Raw genomic sequence first — 17,535 nt, forward strand, 5'->3', positions numbered from 1 at the left:
TCTGTGTGGGGCCCTTTGGGAAGGAGCTCAGTGATAAGAGGCACTTAGCTTCTGGGTCCTGACTACAGCTTCTGGTTCAAGAGACCGGAGCTTCAGTCTGAGCATGACTGGAGTCCTACCAGGTAGGAGTGGCATTGGGACCATTAATCACCCTCCATAAAATTATGTGCCCCAGTCCTCTGGCTCTGGGGTATGTGCCTGGGTGGGGGTCAGGAGGAAGGGTTATAAGACATACTCCTCCCTCTAGTCTATAGATGTAATTGAGGCTGGGAGGATTGGACAAGTGAGCTGGCCTCACCTCACATATCCCCTACTCTCTGGCAGCCGGAAGCCATTGCTGTGAAGGTGCAGGCCGTTGGACACGCCGTTGGACACACCATTGGTGGACATCTTGCCATTCTGAACTTCTGGCAGGGGATGGGAAGAAAGGAATAGCAACAACTCAGGAAGAGGTCCTCATATCTCCTTGGCAGCCCTCCAGCTTCCATCACAGGGTCTGTTGGTTCCATTGTGAGGCCATCCTCCCAGAGTAAGAGCTATTCCCAGAAAGCAAGTTTTTTGCAGAGTGGCAGGCAAGGGCATAAAGAAAGCCATGTGCGCCCTCTGCTGGCTGAAGAGGAACACAGCTTCAACTTGGCATTGCCCTTAGCTGGAGTTGGGGATGGGAGTAGGAGTTGGGGGTGCAGACTTGTCTAAATCAACTTTAGGCTCCAGTAAGAAATCAATGAGGAGATTGATCTAGGACAACAAGGGAAGGGCAACTATATCAGGTCTTCAAGAGCCAACCATGGGAAGAACTTGTTTTTTCAGAGGAAGTGAAAAGGGCTGTGGCACAAATCCCTTTGACAGATTTCTGCGACCTATTGTTATCTTCTTTTTTACTGTACAGGGAGTGTATTTCAGAAAATCTCCTCCTTTTGGAGGGTCACAGCCACAGCCCAAGGGAAGGGGCAGGTTTCTTAGCAGAGGTGGCACACACTCAAGCTCCCCAGCAGGTACTCTAAAGGACACCCCAAGGGAGAACTTACCCCCTGAGGAGTGGCATTTTCTAGGCAAGAGGAACGTGTATGGCCGCTGCTTATACGTCAGGTCAAACAAGTAGACCTAGAGGGGAGGGGTCAAGAAGAAATGGAGGCTGTGAGGTAAGCATGTGGCTGAGCAAGGCCTAGGTGCCTCTCAGGAACACAGTGAGTGTTGAGCAGGGAACCATTGAGCCAGGCCGGAAGGGGTTTCTATGGAGCAACCCTTAGTCAGGAAAGTCTTCCTAGTTCCTGCTGGAAATACTGTCATTAGTTAGAATCACATGCTTAAGTTGAAAAGGTCCTCGGAGGTCACAAAGTAAAACGTCTCATTTTACAGATGGGTAAACTGAAGCCTGAAAAGAGAAGCAATTTACCTAAAATAACACTGCTAGTTACTTCCCTCAGTAAATATTGTCTATTATTACTTAACATTTATTGACTTCCTACTTTGCTCTAGTAACTTTAGTTGTTTTATATGACATCTGATTTCATCCTAGAAACCCTCCCAGGAAGAGGTACTATTATTATCATCCCCTTTATATATGAAGAAATGTACACTCAGAATTTACTTTATCCAGGGCCATAAAAGCAGCATGTGACACAGCCAGGACCCAAAACCAAGCTCTTAACCACTCTGCTAGACTGCCTCTCCACTCATCCTTATGCTGCCTTTAGGCCAGATGATGGCTCAGCAATCTGAAGCCAGAGTTCTATTCTGAACTCAGGCACTCACCTATTCTCCATCCCATTTCTTTTGTACAAAATCATACCTTACCTTGTAATGTCATCAATTGTTTCACTTGCTGTGTCTCCCCTGTTAGCCTGAGATGCATTATATTTTGCATTTGTCTCCCTCATATTTTTGATAATGCTAGTCCCAGAGTATGTGTTCAATATTTGTAAAATAAATAAATTTATGCAAGGCTTAATAAATATCCTGACTGAGAACATGCAAACAAAAGGTTTAGCAACCTGCCATTATCGAAGAACACTTCCCAAAGTTGGCCCTAAACCAGAGCCTGGCTGCATGCCTGAACCCCAAGATCTCCTCCTAGGAAAACAGCAGATGAGGAAACCAAGGCTCAGAAAAAAAAAAAGAGACTTGTTCCAAGTCACTGTACACAGCTAGTAAACAGCAGGTCAGCATTTGAAGATAGGCCTGTCAGTTCTAAAACTTAGGGCACCTGTCTGGGAATTCCAATGATACTATGTCATTCCCACATTTCACTAGAATGGCATTTACAATAAGGCTTCTTGTCTGCATCATGGACGTGAGGTACACAGCCCTGGCTGCAGGGTATGGAGTGGGGGGAGGGGGCAGAGCCAACTTGGTCAGTCCTACATACCTGTTCCCCTCCCATGTTGACCAGCAGCTCTGTGCCACTGGGGCTAAAGGTCACGTAGGTGGCAACCAGCACTCTCAGACGGTTGTTGTAGTCAGGCAGCTTCACTGGCAGATGACCTGCAGGGAACAGTCCAGTCATTCTAGTGTGAGGCTCCCAGGACCCCAAAAAGGGGTCAGAGAGTTGTGTGAAATCAGCCATATGATGATAGCAATCATCTTCATCATAAAAACAGCAACAAGTGTTGAGCCCTTACCATATGGGCTGGGCTACTTTATGTGCTTTATATCATTTGGTCATTACAACCCCATTTTATAGAAAAGAAATTAAGATCCATCAAGGGTCAGTAATTTGCCAAATGTCACAAGATGGCTGGTTAATGGCAGTCAGAATTAAAGCCCAAGTATGTCGAACTCTCAAACTCTTGCTCTTGACCACTGTGCCACACCACCTCCCTGCACTGCCCCAGAGTGAGTCAGCACCCAGCCAAGAGTTTGGGGCCAGAACTGGGCTGAGACCTACCTGCTACGTAATACTGGGCTGCGCCATCCGGAAGGGGCTTCTGCCGGTCACAGAAAGTGTGCACACCTGCAGAAGGGCTCTGCTTCATGCTCTTTCTGGTGGAAAGGCAAACCATACAGGTTACAATGCCTAGCACTACCCTGGCTAGATCAGACCACATTCCCTGGAGGAAATCCCAAGTTTGTATCCCTGAGAGAAACAGAAAGTACCTTTCTTCTTTATGTCCACCAACTAGATGGCTGTGGACACATACATTACAGTGCTTAACAAATAGACCCTGCCAACTGTCTTGGTCCTCATGACCACCGCATTATCTTCATTTTACAGATGAGGAAGCTAGAGCTCAAGGCCTAATCCAAGTCATGTAGCATGTGAGGAGCAACAGAAGTCGCCCAAACCCGTGAGTAAAAGTAAAGCAGGCCACACGTTCCTGCACCTCTCCCAAGAGTCCATAAAACCCAGGCTGGCAAAGCCGTTCGGGTCTGGGACTTCTGTGGAGGTTCTAGTATATCCTATTTTTGTTTTTGAGAAAAAGAACAAAATAAACATACATGTACATAAAAGCAATGCACGTACAAGATTATAACTATACAAACACTCAGTAAAAGAACAAGCAGCAAGTATTATACATAGTGATTTATTTTAGGTGATGGATTATGGGTAATTTTGAAATTATACTTTTCATATTTCCAAAACAAGCATGAATTAAAGTTTTTAAAAAAAATTACACAAATTAACCTGTGTAATTCTGTTAGCCAGCTTCACCCCAATAAATTCAATAAAAAGGAAAAAAAATATTTTTTTAATCACAAACATTAAAAAACCCACCCCCAAAAGAAGAGGGCATGGCAATGAGGGAAAGGGGCAGCAGGTTCCCAGGGACTTGCCCACAGGAGGCTGAGCTGTTCATACCTGTGGTTATGGATCATGCGAATGTCGTAGAGCCTCACGAAGGGCCCACTGGCCCCTACCGCCAGACAGTTGTTGTCCTGGGGGTTGACGGTGAGGCACTTGGCCTCCACCAGCTGGCCACAGTACTCTGTCAGGTCAATCAGCACTTCCGAGTGTTTGCTGTTCTCCCGAAGGTCATACTGTCTGTGAGAGAGGACAGAGTTAGGGGACTGGGGTCTGGGTCCCTGCGTTGAAGGCAGAGAAGAAGCCAAGGCCTTGTTATGCAACGTAAGTGGGAGTGGCTCTGGACCAGTTTGTAAATAGTAAGAATGTCAAAAACCACTCTCATTTCTTGAGTGCCCATTGTGTGCCAGGCCCTCTAGCAGACTTCTCACACAGTGCTTTATTCTAACATAACTCAAGGTAAACACCACTGTACCTTAAAAAACACACACAAAAAAACAACAACCCCAAAACATGTCAGTATTATTGCTAAATACTATTACTACTGATTACTAACACTTAGTGAGAAATTGCTTTGTGTCCAGTATTGTCCCTAAGTGTTGCACATGCATTACCTAATTAAATCCTCACACCATCCCTTGGTACCATTAGAACACTGAGGTTCAAAGCAGTTAAATAACCTGCCTGGGACAGCACTGCTAGTAAATGTAGAGCTGGGATAGCTTCCTAAGACTGCTCTCTCCTTAATTCTAATTCTTGTTGTACTAAATCTCGTAGGAAACAAAAATAGTATGGAGGTGACAAGAAAGAGAATCTGGAGATCATCTAAGAGCTACCTAGAAACGCCAAGTGCCAACAGAAGCCCAAGAGTCTCATCCAGGTAGGTGGCAAAGGTCATGCCAAACATCCACCTGGCAGCAATACACACCCATCATTGCAACCTGGGGAGCTGTTTTGCTGCTACTACATAGGCACATGCAATGACCTCGTCACTGCCTTATCTTTCTAAGCTAACTCTCCAGCTCAAAACTGCAATGATTCCTCAATATTTTCAGCATGAATGTACTTTTAGTTTACTTTTTCCAAACGTTTCAAGATCTGATTTCACATCCCTCTCCAACCTTGTTCCTCAGTTTTCTAAACATGGGTCAATTACACAACTGTACTCTCTATCCTGTACATGCCACGTTTACCCGCCTTCACAAACTTTGCTCAAGCTGGGAACCACTCTGCTTTACCTTGCCCATCCAAACCCTTCTATTCTGGAAGGCCAGTTTATGTTTACCTTCTACTAGGACACCTTCCCTGACTGCCTGCGCCTAGTGCTGAGGCTCTCCTACACAAGATCCTCGATGCTCAGCTTCTACCTGCTGTCCTGACACAGCCTGGTCAGTCAAGGTCAGCAAGTGCAATGTAGAACTGTATTCACCATTAAACAAGTGCTTTCTGTCTTAAGTACAGCAGGTCCTCAAATATTGTTTTGTTTTTTTGTGTGTTTTTTTTGTCCTTCAATGTTGTTTCATTATAATGTTGATAAGATTCTTGGGAACTTAACTCTTGTTTATATCCATGAGGCTATGGTAAAATTGGTTTCCTTATATGTCATTTCACTTAAAGTCACAGAACCTATAAATGACATTAAGTGAAGACTTACTAAACTACGCTAAGGTTTTACTGGCACGATCTCAATTTCAATGCTCAGGCCAACAAGGGAGATATTATGATGATTCCCATTTAACAGATGAGGAAACTGAGGTTCAGTGGTGAAGTGACTTGCCCCAGTCAAACACTGAGTGACAGAGGCAGGACTTGACCCTAAGTCTGTGTGACTTCAGTGCCCTGCTTCTAATTTCTGTGTTACAGTTTATACACGACTTAGCTACCTCTTCTTTGTAACAGGGGAGAAGGCACAAGATCCTACAGAGTCTTAAGGGAGGCAGTTAAGGCAGGTTGGGGAGATAAGGAAAAAGTTCTAAGGTCATATCTGAAGAGAGGAGTTAAAGAAGGACAATGAGACCATTTTAGGATGAAGGGAAGTAGAGGCAAAGGTGTGATAATACTGGCCTCTGGTAAAGGGGACAGTCCACTTTGTCATTTCTGGATGACTCTCCCCCTTACAGGCATATGCCCACTGACCAACTGTTCAAGAGAAATGTATCAAATGTCTCTATGTGCCAGGCACTGTGCTGGGCTCTAGGAACACAACCCAAGACAAGACAGACATGGAGCTGCTCTGAGAGAGTTTACCATTCAGTGAGGGATACAGAAAAAAAAAAGGTAAACCAACAAGTAAATAAAATAACTACAGATGATGCCTAGAGTAACAGAGACGATCATAGGGCACTGAGACAAAGAATCATGGGGGAGGGGTCTACTTTAGGGTGGTCAGAGAAGGTGCTTCTGAGAAGGTGACTCTTGAGCAGATCTCCTTAGGGTAAGAAAGAGTCAGACACGGAAAGAGCCGAGTACAGAGAAAACCAGCTAGAGGGAACGGCAGTGTGACAGCCCAGAGGAGGCAGACACTGCATCTGAGGTGGTGGGAGGCCGGCAGGCCTGGATATAGTGCAGGAGAGGGAAGAGAGTGGGAAGGTGAGAGTAGGGGAAGCAAATGTTCCCAGCTGAGTTTGTCCACAGACAGCTGTGGGCAGACTAATGAGGCTGGAACTCTGCTGGAGGGAAGGAGTCAGGCCTGTGGAAGGAAGTGGTATGGACAGGTGGGAGGGAGGAGCCAAAATGCAGAGAGAGAGGCACAGGCCCCATCAACGCCTCAGGCCCTTACCGGATCAGCCCATCCTCAGCAGCACTCCAGAATGTGTTGGGCCACATGGGTGCCGTGGCGATGCGCTTCACCCGGTTTGTGTGGTCTCCAAACATGTGGATCGTCTCCTTTACTGTCAGATCGTGGACATGCACCTTGGAGTCGGCTGCCCCCGTGATCAAGATGCGGTCCCCAGCGTGAGGCAGGAACTGCTCCGGAGAGATTGAAGAAGAGATTGCAGGTGGTGGAGGTTGGGCTGGCCACAGGAGGAGACTGGCCTGCATGTTAGTGCCCTCTTTCTCTTTCCGTATCAGGTAAGAAAATGAGCCCACCCAAGACAACCCACTAGGAAAACTTTGGACCTCGAACATCAGTCCTCAGGCCTAAACGTCAAAATCGGGGCTGCACCTTTACTTTGCCAGAGTCGTCCTAGTCCTGACTAGGCTACCTAAGGAAACATTTTCCTGATTCTTCCACAGGTAAGAGCTGAGTCCATGATAATCATAGCTGTTACCACCATGTGCTAGACAACAGGGCAGGCACTTTTCTTATTGATAGTTAAGATAAAATAACCCCATTAAAAACTGAGGTTTGGCAAACATTCAGCAGGACTGTCTGACTCCCATACGCCATACAGCCTCATGACCGCTATTGAATAGCCTGGGGGTTAAGTAACAAATTAGTCTTAAAATGAAAAGGACTTTCAGTGTTTTAAGGGAGTGCATGTTTAAAATTGGTTCTAGTATTTCTGGAGAACAATCTGGCAATAGGTAGCAAAGATAAAAACTATTTCTATCTTTTGTTCCAAAATTTCTAGTTCTGAGAAATGATTCCAAAAGGAAAAAGAGACCTATGCACAAATGCTCAGAACGGAACTCCTTATAATGACAAATGCTGGAACCGGCTCAAATGCCAGACCTTGGGAAAGGGCTGAGCACCAGGAGGATACATCTCAGTGTGAGCCCTGCCAGCGTGGCTCGGTTGGCTGGAGCATCATCCCGTACACCAAAAGGTGGTGGGTTCAATTCCTGGTCAGGGCACATACCCAGGTTGTGGCTTTGATCCCTGACAGGGTGGCAACTGATTGATGTTTCTCTCTCTCCCTTCTGCTCTCTTAAAAAAAAGAGAGAGAACCCCCACCATTCTGATGAGCTTGAAAATAATAATAATAAGAACAAAACAGCTACATAATTTGTATAACAGTAATTTCTAAAACAATCCTCACCTGAGGATATACTTATTGATTTTGGAGAGGGGGGGAGAGAGAGAGAAACATCAATATGAGAGAGAAATATGGGTCGGTTGCCTCCTGTGTGCACCCTGACTAGAGATTAAACCCACAACCTAGGTATGTGCTCTGACCTGCAATCGAACTCTGAGACCTTTTGGTGTATGGGACGACACTCCAACCAATTGAGCCACACTGGCCAGGTCTGAATCATAATTTTTTAAAAGTATGCTGTTCTATCACCAGTGTTGAGGAAAAGAAATATTTGGATGTGGTGTTGAGTTCTTCTCTTCTTTGAGTTCAAAAGATTGGATTAGCCGAAACCAGTTTGGCTCAGTGGATAGAGCGTCAGCCTGCGGACTGAAAGGTCCCAGGTTCGATTCCGGTCAAGGGCATGTACCTTGGTTGCGGGCACATCCCCAGTAGGAGGTGTGCAGGAGGCAGCTGGTCGATGTTTCTTTCTCATCGATGTTTCTAGCTCTCTATCCCTCTCCCTTCCTCTCTGTAAAAAATCAATAAAATATATTTAAAAAAAAAATATGAGAGAGAAATATGGGTCGGTTGCCTCCTGTGTGCACCCTGACTAGAGATTAAACCCACAACCTAGGTATGTGCTCTGACCTGCAATCGAACTCTGAGACCTTTTGGTGTATGGGACGACACTCCAACCAATTGAGCCACACTGGCCAGGTCTGAATCATAATTTTTTAAAAGTATGCTGTTCTATCACCAGTGTTGAGGAAAAGAAATATTTGGATGTGGTGTTGAGTTCTTCTCTTCTTTGAGTTCAAAAGATTGGATTAGCCGAAACCGGTTTGGCTCAGTGGATAGAGCGTCAGCCTGCGGACTGAAAGGTCCCAGGTTCGATTCTAGTCAAGGGCATGTACTTTGGTTGCGGGCACATCCCCAGTAGGAGGTGTGCAAGAAGCAGCTGATTGATGTTTCTCTCTCATCGATGTTTCTAACTCTCTATCCCTCTTTCTTCCTCTCTGTAAAAAATCAATAAAATATATATATATTTTTAAAAGATTGGATTATCTTTTTTTCCTGAATTGAAGTTTCTCGAAACCCACAAGGCTGAATGGTATGTGTGTGTGTGTGTGTGGGGGGGGGGGGGGCGCAACACTCTGCATTCAAACAACTAAACGCACTTGACTTAAATGTTTATGCAAAAGCAACAATTCTCTTTTCCCACACATATTACTCTAATGACTAGCCAGGATAAGAGCTAGATGAAATAGATGGAATTTAATAATTTTTAGGGACAACTAGTTTAAAAATATATATATTTTTATTGATCTCAGAGAGGACAGGAGAGAAAGAGATAGAAACATCAACGATGAGAGAGAAGCATTGATCGGCTGCCTCCGGCACATCCCCAACTGGGGATCGAGCCTAAAACCTAGGCATGTGCCCTTGACTGGAATCGAACCTGGAACCCTTCAATCCGCAAGTCGATGCTCTATCCACTTAGCCAAACCAGCTAGGGCACAACTAGTAGTCTTTAATCCTGTCGAGACAGCACATACTCCATGCACAAAAGAATAACAGGAGAACCCTTGGGAAGAACTTGTGACCGCTGCCACACTTGTCACTGCAGCAGCCACCAGGGGGAAGTCGTGGGTTAAATACAGGGGTGGGCAAAAGTAGGTTTACAGTTGTGAGTATACGAAGTTTATTCTTGTATTATTATTTATTAATTATTGTACTGTTTCCATACGAACAACTATAAACTCACTTTTGCCCACTCCTGTAAGTATATCTAGTGTTTTACTAACAAAAGAGAGAAGAATCCTTTTCCACACTTTTTTTTTTAACAGAAGAGGAGGCTGAAGGTCTGTGAATATAACTGCCTTGCTCAAAGTCTTACTATTAGTGAGTATCAAGGCCACTGTCAAATTCTGGTCTCTGAACTTAACATTTTGTGCTCTATGACGCAAAACTTAGGTCCTTTCTCCAGGTCTGACCTCACAGACTCAGAGTGGTTCTAAAACTTTTCAGGGGCAGAAAGCAGTCTCTGTTTGCCATGAAAGAGGTAAATCAGCATTGTTCTGTCTCTAAAATAGCAGAAACTCATCTAGGATTTGTCCCTGGGCCAGAGAGGAGAATCACAGCTTGGAAAAGAGGCAGGGCTTAGGGAAATAAGTAGGTTTTGCCTCTTGAATTTGCCTTCTTCAGGTATGTTGTAATTCTTCTTGATATTAACCAGGAAAGGACAGCCTCACTCTCACATACACCCATGACAGAATTTCAGAGCTGGAAAGGTTCTTAAAGGTCTTTTCCTCCAACGTTAAACCTGGCAGATAAAGTTCCCAGCAAGCAGAATACCTCATGCTAGTACATTAGCTACATCCTCAGAGGGCCCATTCTACCTTTTTCTTTTTTTTAAAAAAAATATATTCCATTGATTTTCTACAGAGAGGAAGAGAGAGGGACAGAGAGCCAGAAACATCGATGAGAGAGAAACACCGATCAGCTGCCTCCCGCACACCCCCCACTGGGGACGCGCCCGCAACCAAGGCACATGCCCTTGACCGGAATCGAACCCGGGACCCCTGAGTCCGCAGGCCGACACTCTATCCACCGAGCCAAACTGGCCTCGGCCCATTCTACCTTTTTCAAATTGCTCTAAGCATTAGACAATTCTTTCCTTCATCAGGCATGCCTTTGCTTCTGTGGACTTATAGCTGTTGTCCTAGGTCTGTTATCTAGGACCAAAAAGGACAAGGTTCATGCCACTTCCACAAAATAGGTCTCCAGAGGTCTGAGGGCACTTGTAAGGCCCTTTACCACCTCTCCTCTCCACCACAAAACCTGCAGACCCATTTCCTATGAAAGCTAGAACAGTTAAAAGCACCTGTGCCAGGTAACATCAACCCTGTGAACTGCTACTTCCTTTTTAAAATTAAACTATTTATTCACTCATTTATTCATGAATCTGAAGGATTTTTCCTTAGCTACTACCTTTTTACAGATGAGCAAACAGGCTCAGAGAGGTCAGGTGATTTGCCTACTCCACATAGCTTCCAAAAGGCAGATAAGGGAGTCACACAGGTCTTCCTGCTCTTTAAATTCATGCTCAGAACCGTACCTCCCACCATCACCACTCACATAAATATAAATTCATTTAGAGCTGGTCTCTTGGCTCCAAGAGAGGAAGCAGAATATGGAAAAGAGATGGGGTTTCAGGAATCACCATCAGATGCTCAGATCAAAGGTGTATGTGACCCCAAGGGGTACCTGGGAAACACACATGCAAACACAACCATGTGCATAGCTCAGTCACCTTGTTCACTTGCTCTGTGGCTTATCCCGCTCACCTTGACAGAGAAGATATTTGCAGTGTGTCCCGTGTGCATGGAGAGCAGCTTCTTGTGGTGCAGCGGGTCCCACACAATCGTGTGCTGGTCATCGGAACCAGAGGCCAGCAAGCTGCAAGCAGAGTGAGGGGTTCTGACCTCTCCTCAAGTTCGTGGGCAATTTTCCCCTATCCCACATTCCCAGGTGATAAGGTGTTAGGCCACACAGAACTTAAATAACAGTATATGTCACAGATTTTAAGGCTATCTTGTAAACATTGGTTGATTCTCTTCTATTTGTCCTGAGAATTTGCCATTATTCCTTAAACTTTGCATTGGCTTATTAAAAAAACAGTGTTTGGATGGCCATCCAACCTTCCATCTTATCTGGGCTTCATTGTTTACCTGTGTATTGAAGTGATGAACTAAACTAAACTACGTAGCAGAGAGCAGCAGTCTCTTTTCGCTTGGGTCCATTCTTTTCCTTAGACCTAGGAAGAGGATCTCCCAGCTGCCCCACTCCCTTTCTTTAGCACCCCCTTCCCCTGTGCTCTAACTCATACTTACTCTCCTTTCTCATTCCATTCCAGACAGTTGACACATCCTGAGTGACCCTGGGTAAGCAAATAGAAAGGGATAAGAAGAGAGCCAGTTAGAGGTTCTCCGGGGGAACTCAACGCCAAAAAGTAGAACTGAACAGGTAAACTCATCTTTCCATCATCAATGTTTTCCAGGTGTGCGTGAGTGACCAGAATTGAATTAAACTGCCTGGCATCTTACAATATATAAACTTTCATTGTCCTGAGTCATAAAGGGCAGGTTTCATTGGTCCCCTTTTGCAGGAAATTAAACTGAGGTTCAGATAACAGTAACAGAAGTGAGATCCAAACCAATTTCTGCTCCTACCACTAGAAGGAACATGTCAACAGTCCCTTCGAGGGATAGCCCTTGACCACAGACAATTTGCCCAGAGAAGCATCTTCCATTCATTTGGCATATATTTAACTTATTGAGCACTCACTGCATGCCAGGTACTTTTCAGATGCTGGGGGTGTATCAGTATACAAATCATAGTCCCTGCTCTTCTGAGTTTACTTCCAGTAGGAGGAGCCTGGTATAGTAAGGTACATTGGGCTAGTTTCTTGAGCTTGGAGATTTGAATTAAGAAACACTGAGAGTGAGGCAGTTAATAGATGCTGAAGTTGAAAGCATGCACAGAGAGAAATCATGGCAACGCTAGAATTACAAGGAAACAGAATCCATGAAAAGCGGAAGGTATGAGCGGCAGAAACAAGTCTTACATGGGAGAAGGAGAAAACAAATCACTAGGCATTCCTACATTACTGTTCTTTCTGTTCCCTCATCCTCCTTCATTCCTAATAGTACCTAGATTTTCATCTAATCATCTCCCTGTCCAAGTTAGACCATGTGTTTCAGGAAGGGTAAATCCATTGTTCTTTCCAGTGATAGATTCAGAAACTTACGCCTAAGCCAAATTGGAGGTGGCATTCACTTGGGCATAGGAATTGGCTCAGAAATGACCCTGTGACCCCAATCAGATGCAAGGCGGACAGTTGTTGAGAGATTCTGGGAAAGGAGTTTTCTCATTCTTAGGAGTGAGTCTATGAAAGAGATGCCTTCTTCCTCTAGATCAGTGGTTCTCAACCTTCCTAATGCCGCGACCCTTTAATACAGTTCCTCATGTTGTGATGACCCCCAACCATAAAATTATTTTCGTTGCTACTTCATAACTGTAATTTTGCTACTGTTATGAATCGTAATGTAAATATCTGTGTTTTCCGATGGTCTTAGGCAACCCTGCTAGCGGTTCTCAACCTGTGGGTCAGTTCTCAACCTGTGGGTCGCAGCCCACAGATTGAGAACTGCTGCTGTAGAGCCTAAGACCATCGGAAAACACAGATATTTACATTACGATTCATAACAGTAGCAAAATTACAGTTATGAAGTAGCAACGAAAATAATTTTATGGTTGGGGGTCACCACAACATGAGGAACTGTATTAAAGGGTCGCAGCATTAGAAAGGTTGAGAACCACTGCTCTAGATGATGGGAGTACTGATGTGACACCTGGAATTGCCACCACAAGGGAAGCCAGCCAGAGAGTGAAACTGAAGGAGGAAAGCCCAGCCCAGGGAATCATAGAAAAATGGAGCCAGAGTGACCAGAATAACTAACCCAGATGCCTACTCTACTCCTGGACTTCCACTTAAGTAAGCCAATCAATTCCTAACTGTTTAAAGCCATTTGAGTTGGGATGTTACTTGTGGCCCAAAGCATCCTAACTAATAAACTCTAACTCATTCTTCAGATTTCACTTTATAGGCACTTCCTTCAAGATGCCTTTCCAGTCTTGTGAATTTGGGAGGGAGGCATACCCTTCCTGTGGGCTCCTACTGTCACTGTATTATGGCTCTGTGTTGACATGGTTGTTTGCTTCACCAGACTGAGCCCTGAGAAGCAGGCTTTGTGTATTGTGTTCATTGCATCTCCAAGGCCAGTTATAGTCCTTGACACAAATCTGTTGCATAAATGAACAAATGAGTCAGTGGACTAACGGGAAGAATGAAGAGATAAGAACAAATCTAATTCCCCGCCTATCCGTCAGAAAAGGCCTTTCCTCTGCCTTCTCCTTTCCTTTCACCTTTTGCTCTATATAGATTCTCATCTGGGTTGAGCCTCACTTCTTCCCAGGTTCTGCACTTACAAACACTGCAGACACATTTACTCTGTCAGAGCACTTGCTGACCTGAGGCCTCTCACTTTCCTCTGGCACTTGGTTGCAACCCTACACATAGCTTTGGTCACGCTTTCTAGGTGAGAATCATTTCTGTATTCAGCACTCTCATTTTGTTCACCAGGCTGTAAATTACTTGTACCTGGGGGCCACATTTTCCCAGCTGACCCCTGAACAACTCATTGCTACCATCACCTTAGAGAACTGTTTGGTAGTTTCAGATAAAGTTAAGCTTGTATCTACCCTATGACCCAGTAATTCCATTTGTAGGCATTTACTTGAGAAAAATGAAAACATTTATCCATACAAAAACTCGTTTAAGAATATCCATAGACGATTTATTTTTAAAAGCCCCAAACTGGAAATAGCCCAAATGGTCATCAACTGGAGAATGGATAAACAAAATGTAGTACATCCATACAGTGTATCACTACTCATCAATAAAAAGGAACAAACTAGATATGTGCAACACAGATGAAACTCACCGAGGATATTTTTCCATTGATTTTAAGAGAGAGTGGGAGGGAGGGGGAGAGACAGAGAGAAACATTGATATGAGAGATAAACATAGATTGGTTGCCTCCCGCACACCAGGATTGGGATCAAGCCTGCAACTGAGGTATGTGCCCTTGACGAGAATCGAATATGGGACCCTTCAGTCCATGGGCCTATGCTCTATCCACTGAGCAAAACCGGCTAGGGCCATGCTTTTCCTTCTGATCTTTGTTACTTGCTCCTTCTCAATATTCAAATTTCATTTCAAACATCACTTCATCACAGTGGCTTTCTCTGACCACTGTATCTAAGGTATATCCCATTACCAGGTTTGATATGACTTGTTTCTAGTGAATTTACACTCAAATTATATTAAAACAAAAGCAATCAAGCCAGATTGTGAAGGTGAGATATATAATGTTTGCAACTTGTTTAAAAAAATATTAAGAAAACAAATAAGGCAAGAGAATAAATCCACCAAGCCAAGAACTATTTGTTAAGTCCTTTAAAAGAGCAGACACATGGTTGGAGTCAAAAGAATATGAACTATGGAGCCAGACAGGCCTGATATAAGTAGTAATCTTTTACTATTCATGTGACCGTGGAAATGCTCAGTTTTATCCTCCTCATTTGTAAAGTGAGATTCCTTTCCTCACAGCAGAGTGGGAATAGAGCCTAGGATAGAGCCATAAAGAAGACCAACATAAGGGCCTGATGGATCAGGAGTATGCAAAGGGCATCAAGAAAGACACTAGAGGAGTAGGAAGGAAAACAGAGGGTGATGCCTCAGAACCCAGATGACGAAAGTTTTGTTGAGGAAGTGCCCAGTACTACCAAATACTGTCGGATCAAGCTAGATAAGGACTAAGAAGTGTCCATTGATTTAGGTCAAGAAAGCTACAGTGGTAACCCTGGCAAGAGCCACTTTTGTGGTGTGTGGTTAGATAAACAGAAGTAGGTTGAGGAATTTGTCATGTGCCACATTCGATATTTTCAGTCAATGATGAGCCACACATATGCTGTACCATCTAGGTTTGTGCAAGCACACTCAAGATGTTGCACAATGACAAAATCACCTAACAGTGCATTTCTCAGAATGTATCCCTGTCATTAAGCAGCACATGGCAGTACAGGGAAGTGAGGAAGTAAAAATACTGAGTATAGACTACTCTTTCAGTGTGGCTATGAAGGGAAAGAGAAACAGAAGGCTATAGCTACATGTGGCTGTGGCATCAAAGAAAGACTTTCTTATATTAGAGAAGCTTGAGCATATTTAATCCCAAGGGGAATCAATAAAGGGAAAGTTAAAGATATAAGAAAGCTAAAAGATCATCTGTGGTTGGGGTTTTGTCAGATTAATGTAGCAAGAGAATGATTGTAGTAATGAGTCATTGATTCTTAGGAGATAGGGAAGAAAGTAAAGACATGAAGTAGCTTGTAAGGACAGAATAGAGGGGTTGACTGGACTTGGAGGACTTGTTGAGGATCCAGAATCATTGAGGCATGATAGATATACATATATACTCTTTTTTCACTTACTAATATATCTTAGAAATCACTTATATCAATTAGAATTCTTTTTCATAGCTGCATAGCACTTTATTATGTAGATGAAACAAGATTTATTCAACTAATTTCCCATGTATGGATTCTTAAGAGTTGTTTCTAATAGTTTGCAATTGTAACAATACCATAATGAATAACCTTGTGCACATGTATTTTATTACTGCTGGAGATGTGTACCTTCAGGGTAAAAACCCAGAAGAGGGAGTTGGCCAAAGAGTAAATGTATATGTGGTCTTGTTAGATATTGCCAAGTTTCCGTCCATGGGAGTTGCATCATTTTGCCTTTCCAGTAGCAATGCATGAGAGTGCCTGTTTCTCCACAACTCTCTACACACTGTGTGGTTAAGCTTTTGAATATTTCACCATTCTGACAGATGAAAAATGGCATCTCAACATAGTTTTAAGTTACATTTCTCTTGTGAATGAAATTGAATATCTTTTCCATATGTTTAAAGGCTATTTTAATATAATTTTTGTCAATTTTGGTGTAACAAAATTGAAAATAAGAATTTATATATGTGTATCTGCATATTTTTGCCAACACAAACACAAGCACAGAATGGATAAGTGGAAACTAATGAAGTTGGTTACCACTAGGGGGTGGAAGGTATATGATGAAGGGTAGAGAAAGGGTACGAGTAATCCTGCTCTGGACCTTTTTGTGAGTTTTTACTTTTAGAACAAAATTGAGCCCGGCCAGTGTTGCTCAGTGGTTGATCGTTGACCTATGAACCAGGAGGTCACGGCTTGATTCCTGGTCGGGGCACATGCCTGGGTTGCAGGCTTGATCACCAGTGGGAAGCATGCAGGGGACAGTTATTGATGATTCTCTCATCATTGTTGTTTCTCTTTCTCTCTCCCTCTCCCTTCCTCTCTGAAATCAATAAAAATATATTGGGGGGGGGGGGAAGGCCAAGCCCCCCTACTTAAATTCTGAATCCCATACCCATCAGCCTTCCCCAGGACTTTGGTCCTTCAGTTATTCTGTCCTTCTCCTCTATCAGCAATCCCTTCCTCTCATCAACATACAAATATGCTCTAGCATTTCTTCCCATTCTTACAAATCCTTTCTTTAGGGGATCCCATTGACCCCTTCACCTACTGCCCCATTTCTCTGCTTCCTTTTGTAAACAAAGTTGTTCAAAGTTGTCTATATAACTCAATAAAGCTGGGGGGAGGGAGGAGAAACAAAACAAAAACAAAACAAAATGACTTCGAAGGGCAGAAGCAAGGGGAATAAAGAAGATGTCATTCTTCCTCCAATCTCCTGAAATGACTCCCCATTGGTTAAAGCAAACCAAAAGACAGAGGACAAGAGGGAACATTAATATTCCTGTGCAAGTCAGCTGTCCAGGCAGTGAGCTGAAGAAAGGTAAAAAGTAGATGTAGAGGGGCAAGAAAATGTAACTATTAAAAATTACTCTTTTTACTGCTTATATTCTATTATTCCTTTTGTCTAGGGAAAAAGTTTGTCATAAATAAATAAACAAAAACAAATTCCCATTACTCTCTAAAATAAGAAAAAGAAAAAAAAGAGATAGTTGTCTACACTTGTTGCTGTTTCTTCACTTCCAATTCACTCCTCAACCCTCCAATCTAGCATCTATCCCCACCACTCCAATAAAACTGTTCTAGCCTGGCCAGCATGGCTCAGTGGTAGAGCGCTGACCTGTGAACCAGGAGGTCAAGGTT

The 17,535-nt window shown here is 43.7% G+C and overlaps 1 protein-coding gene across 2 annotated transcripts in view; it reads right to left on the reverse strand.

Annotated features, from left to right (window-relative positions):
* WDTC1 (WD and tetratricopeptide repeats 1) overlaps positions 1-17,535 on the reverse strand; it is a 55,457-nt gene that overhangs the window by 10,179 nt on the left and 27,743 nt on the right. For both annotated transcript variants that reach the window (XM_079778168.1, XM_079778169.1), the window contains exons 4-11: positions 11,595-11,641; positions 11,049-11,160; positions 6,522-6,709; positions 3,800-3,982; positions 2,888-2,982; positions 2,369-2,484; positions 1,029-1,104; positions 299-407 (exon numbers count right to left, since the gene is read on the reverse strand). In XM_079778168.1, the coding sequence (XP_079634294.1) occupies positions 299-407; positions 1,029-1,104; positions 2,369-2,484; positions 2,888-2,982; positions 3,800-3,982; positions 6,522-6,709; positions 11,049-11,160; positions 11,595-11,641 (926 nt within the window). The remainder of the gene's footprint in view (positions 1-298; positions 408-1,028; positions 1,105-2,368; positions 2,485-2,887; positions 2,983-3,799; positions 3,983-6,521; positions 6,710-11,048; positions 11,161-11,594; positions 11,642-17,535) is intronic.

The sequence above is a fragment of the Cnephaeus nilssonii genome (genome assembly GCF_951640355.1).
Source record: "Cnephaeus nilssonii genome assembly, chromosome: 7".
Taxonomy (NCBI): Eukaryota; Metazoa; Chordata; class Mammalia; order Chiroptera; family Vespertilionidae; genus Cnephaeus; species Cnephaeus nilssonii.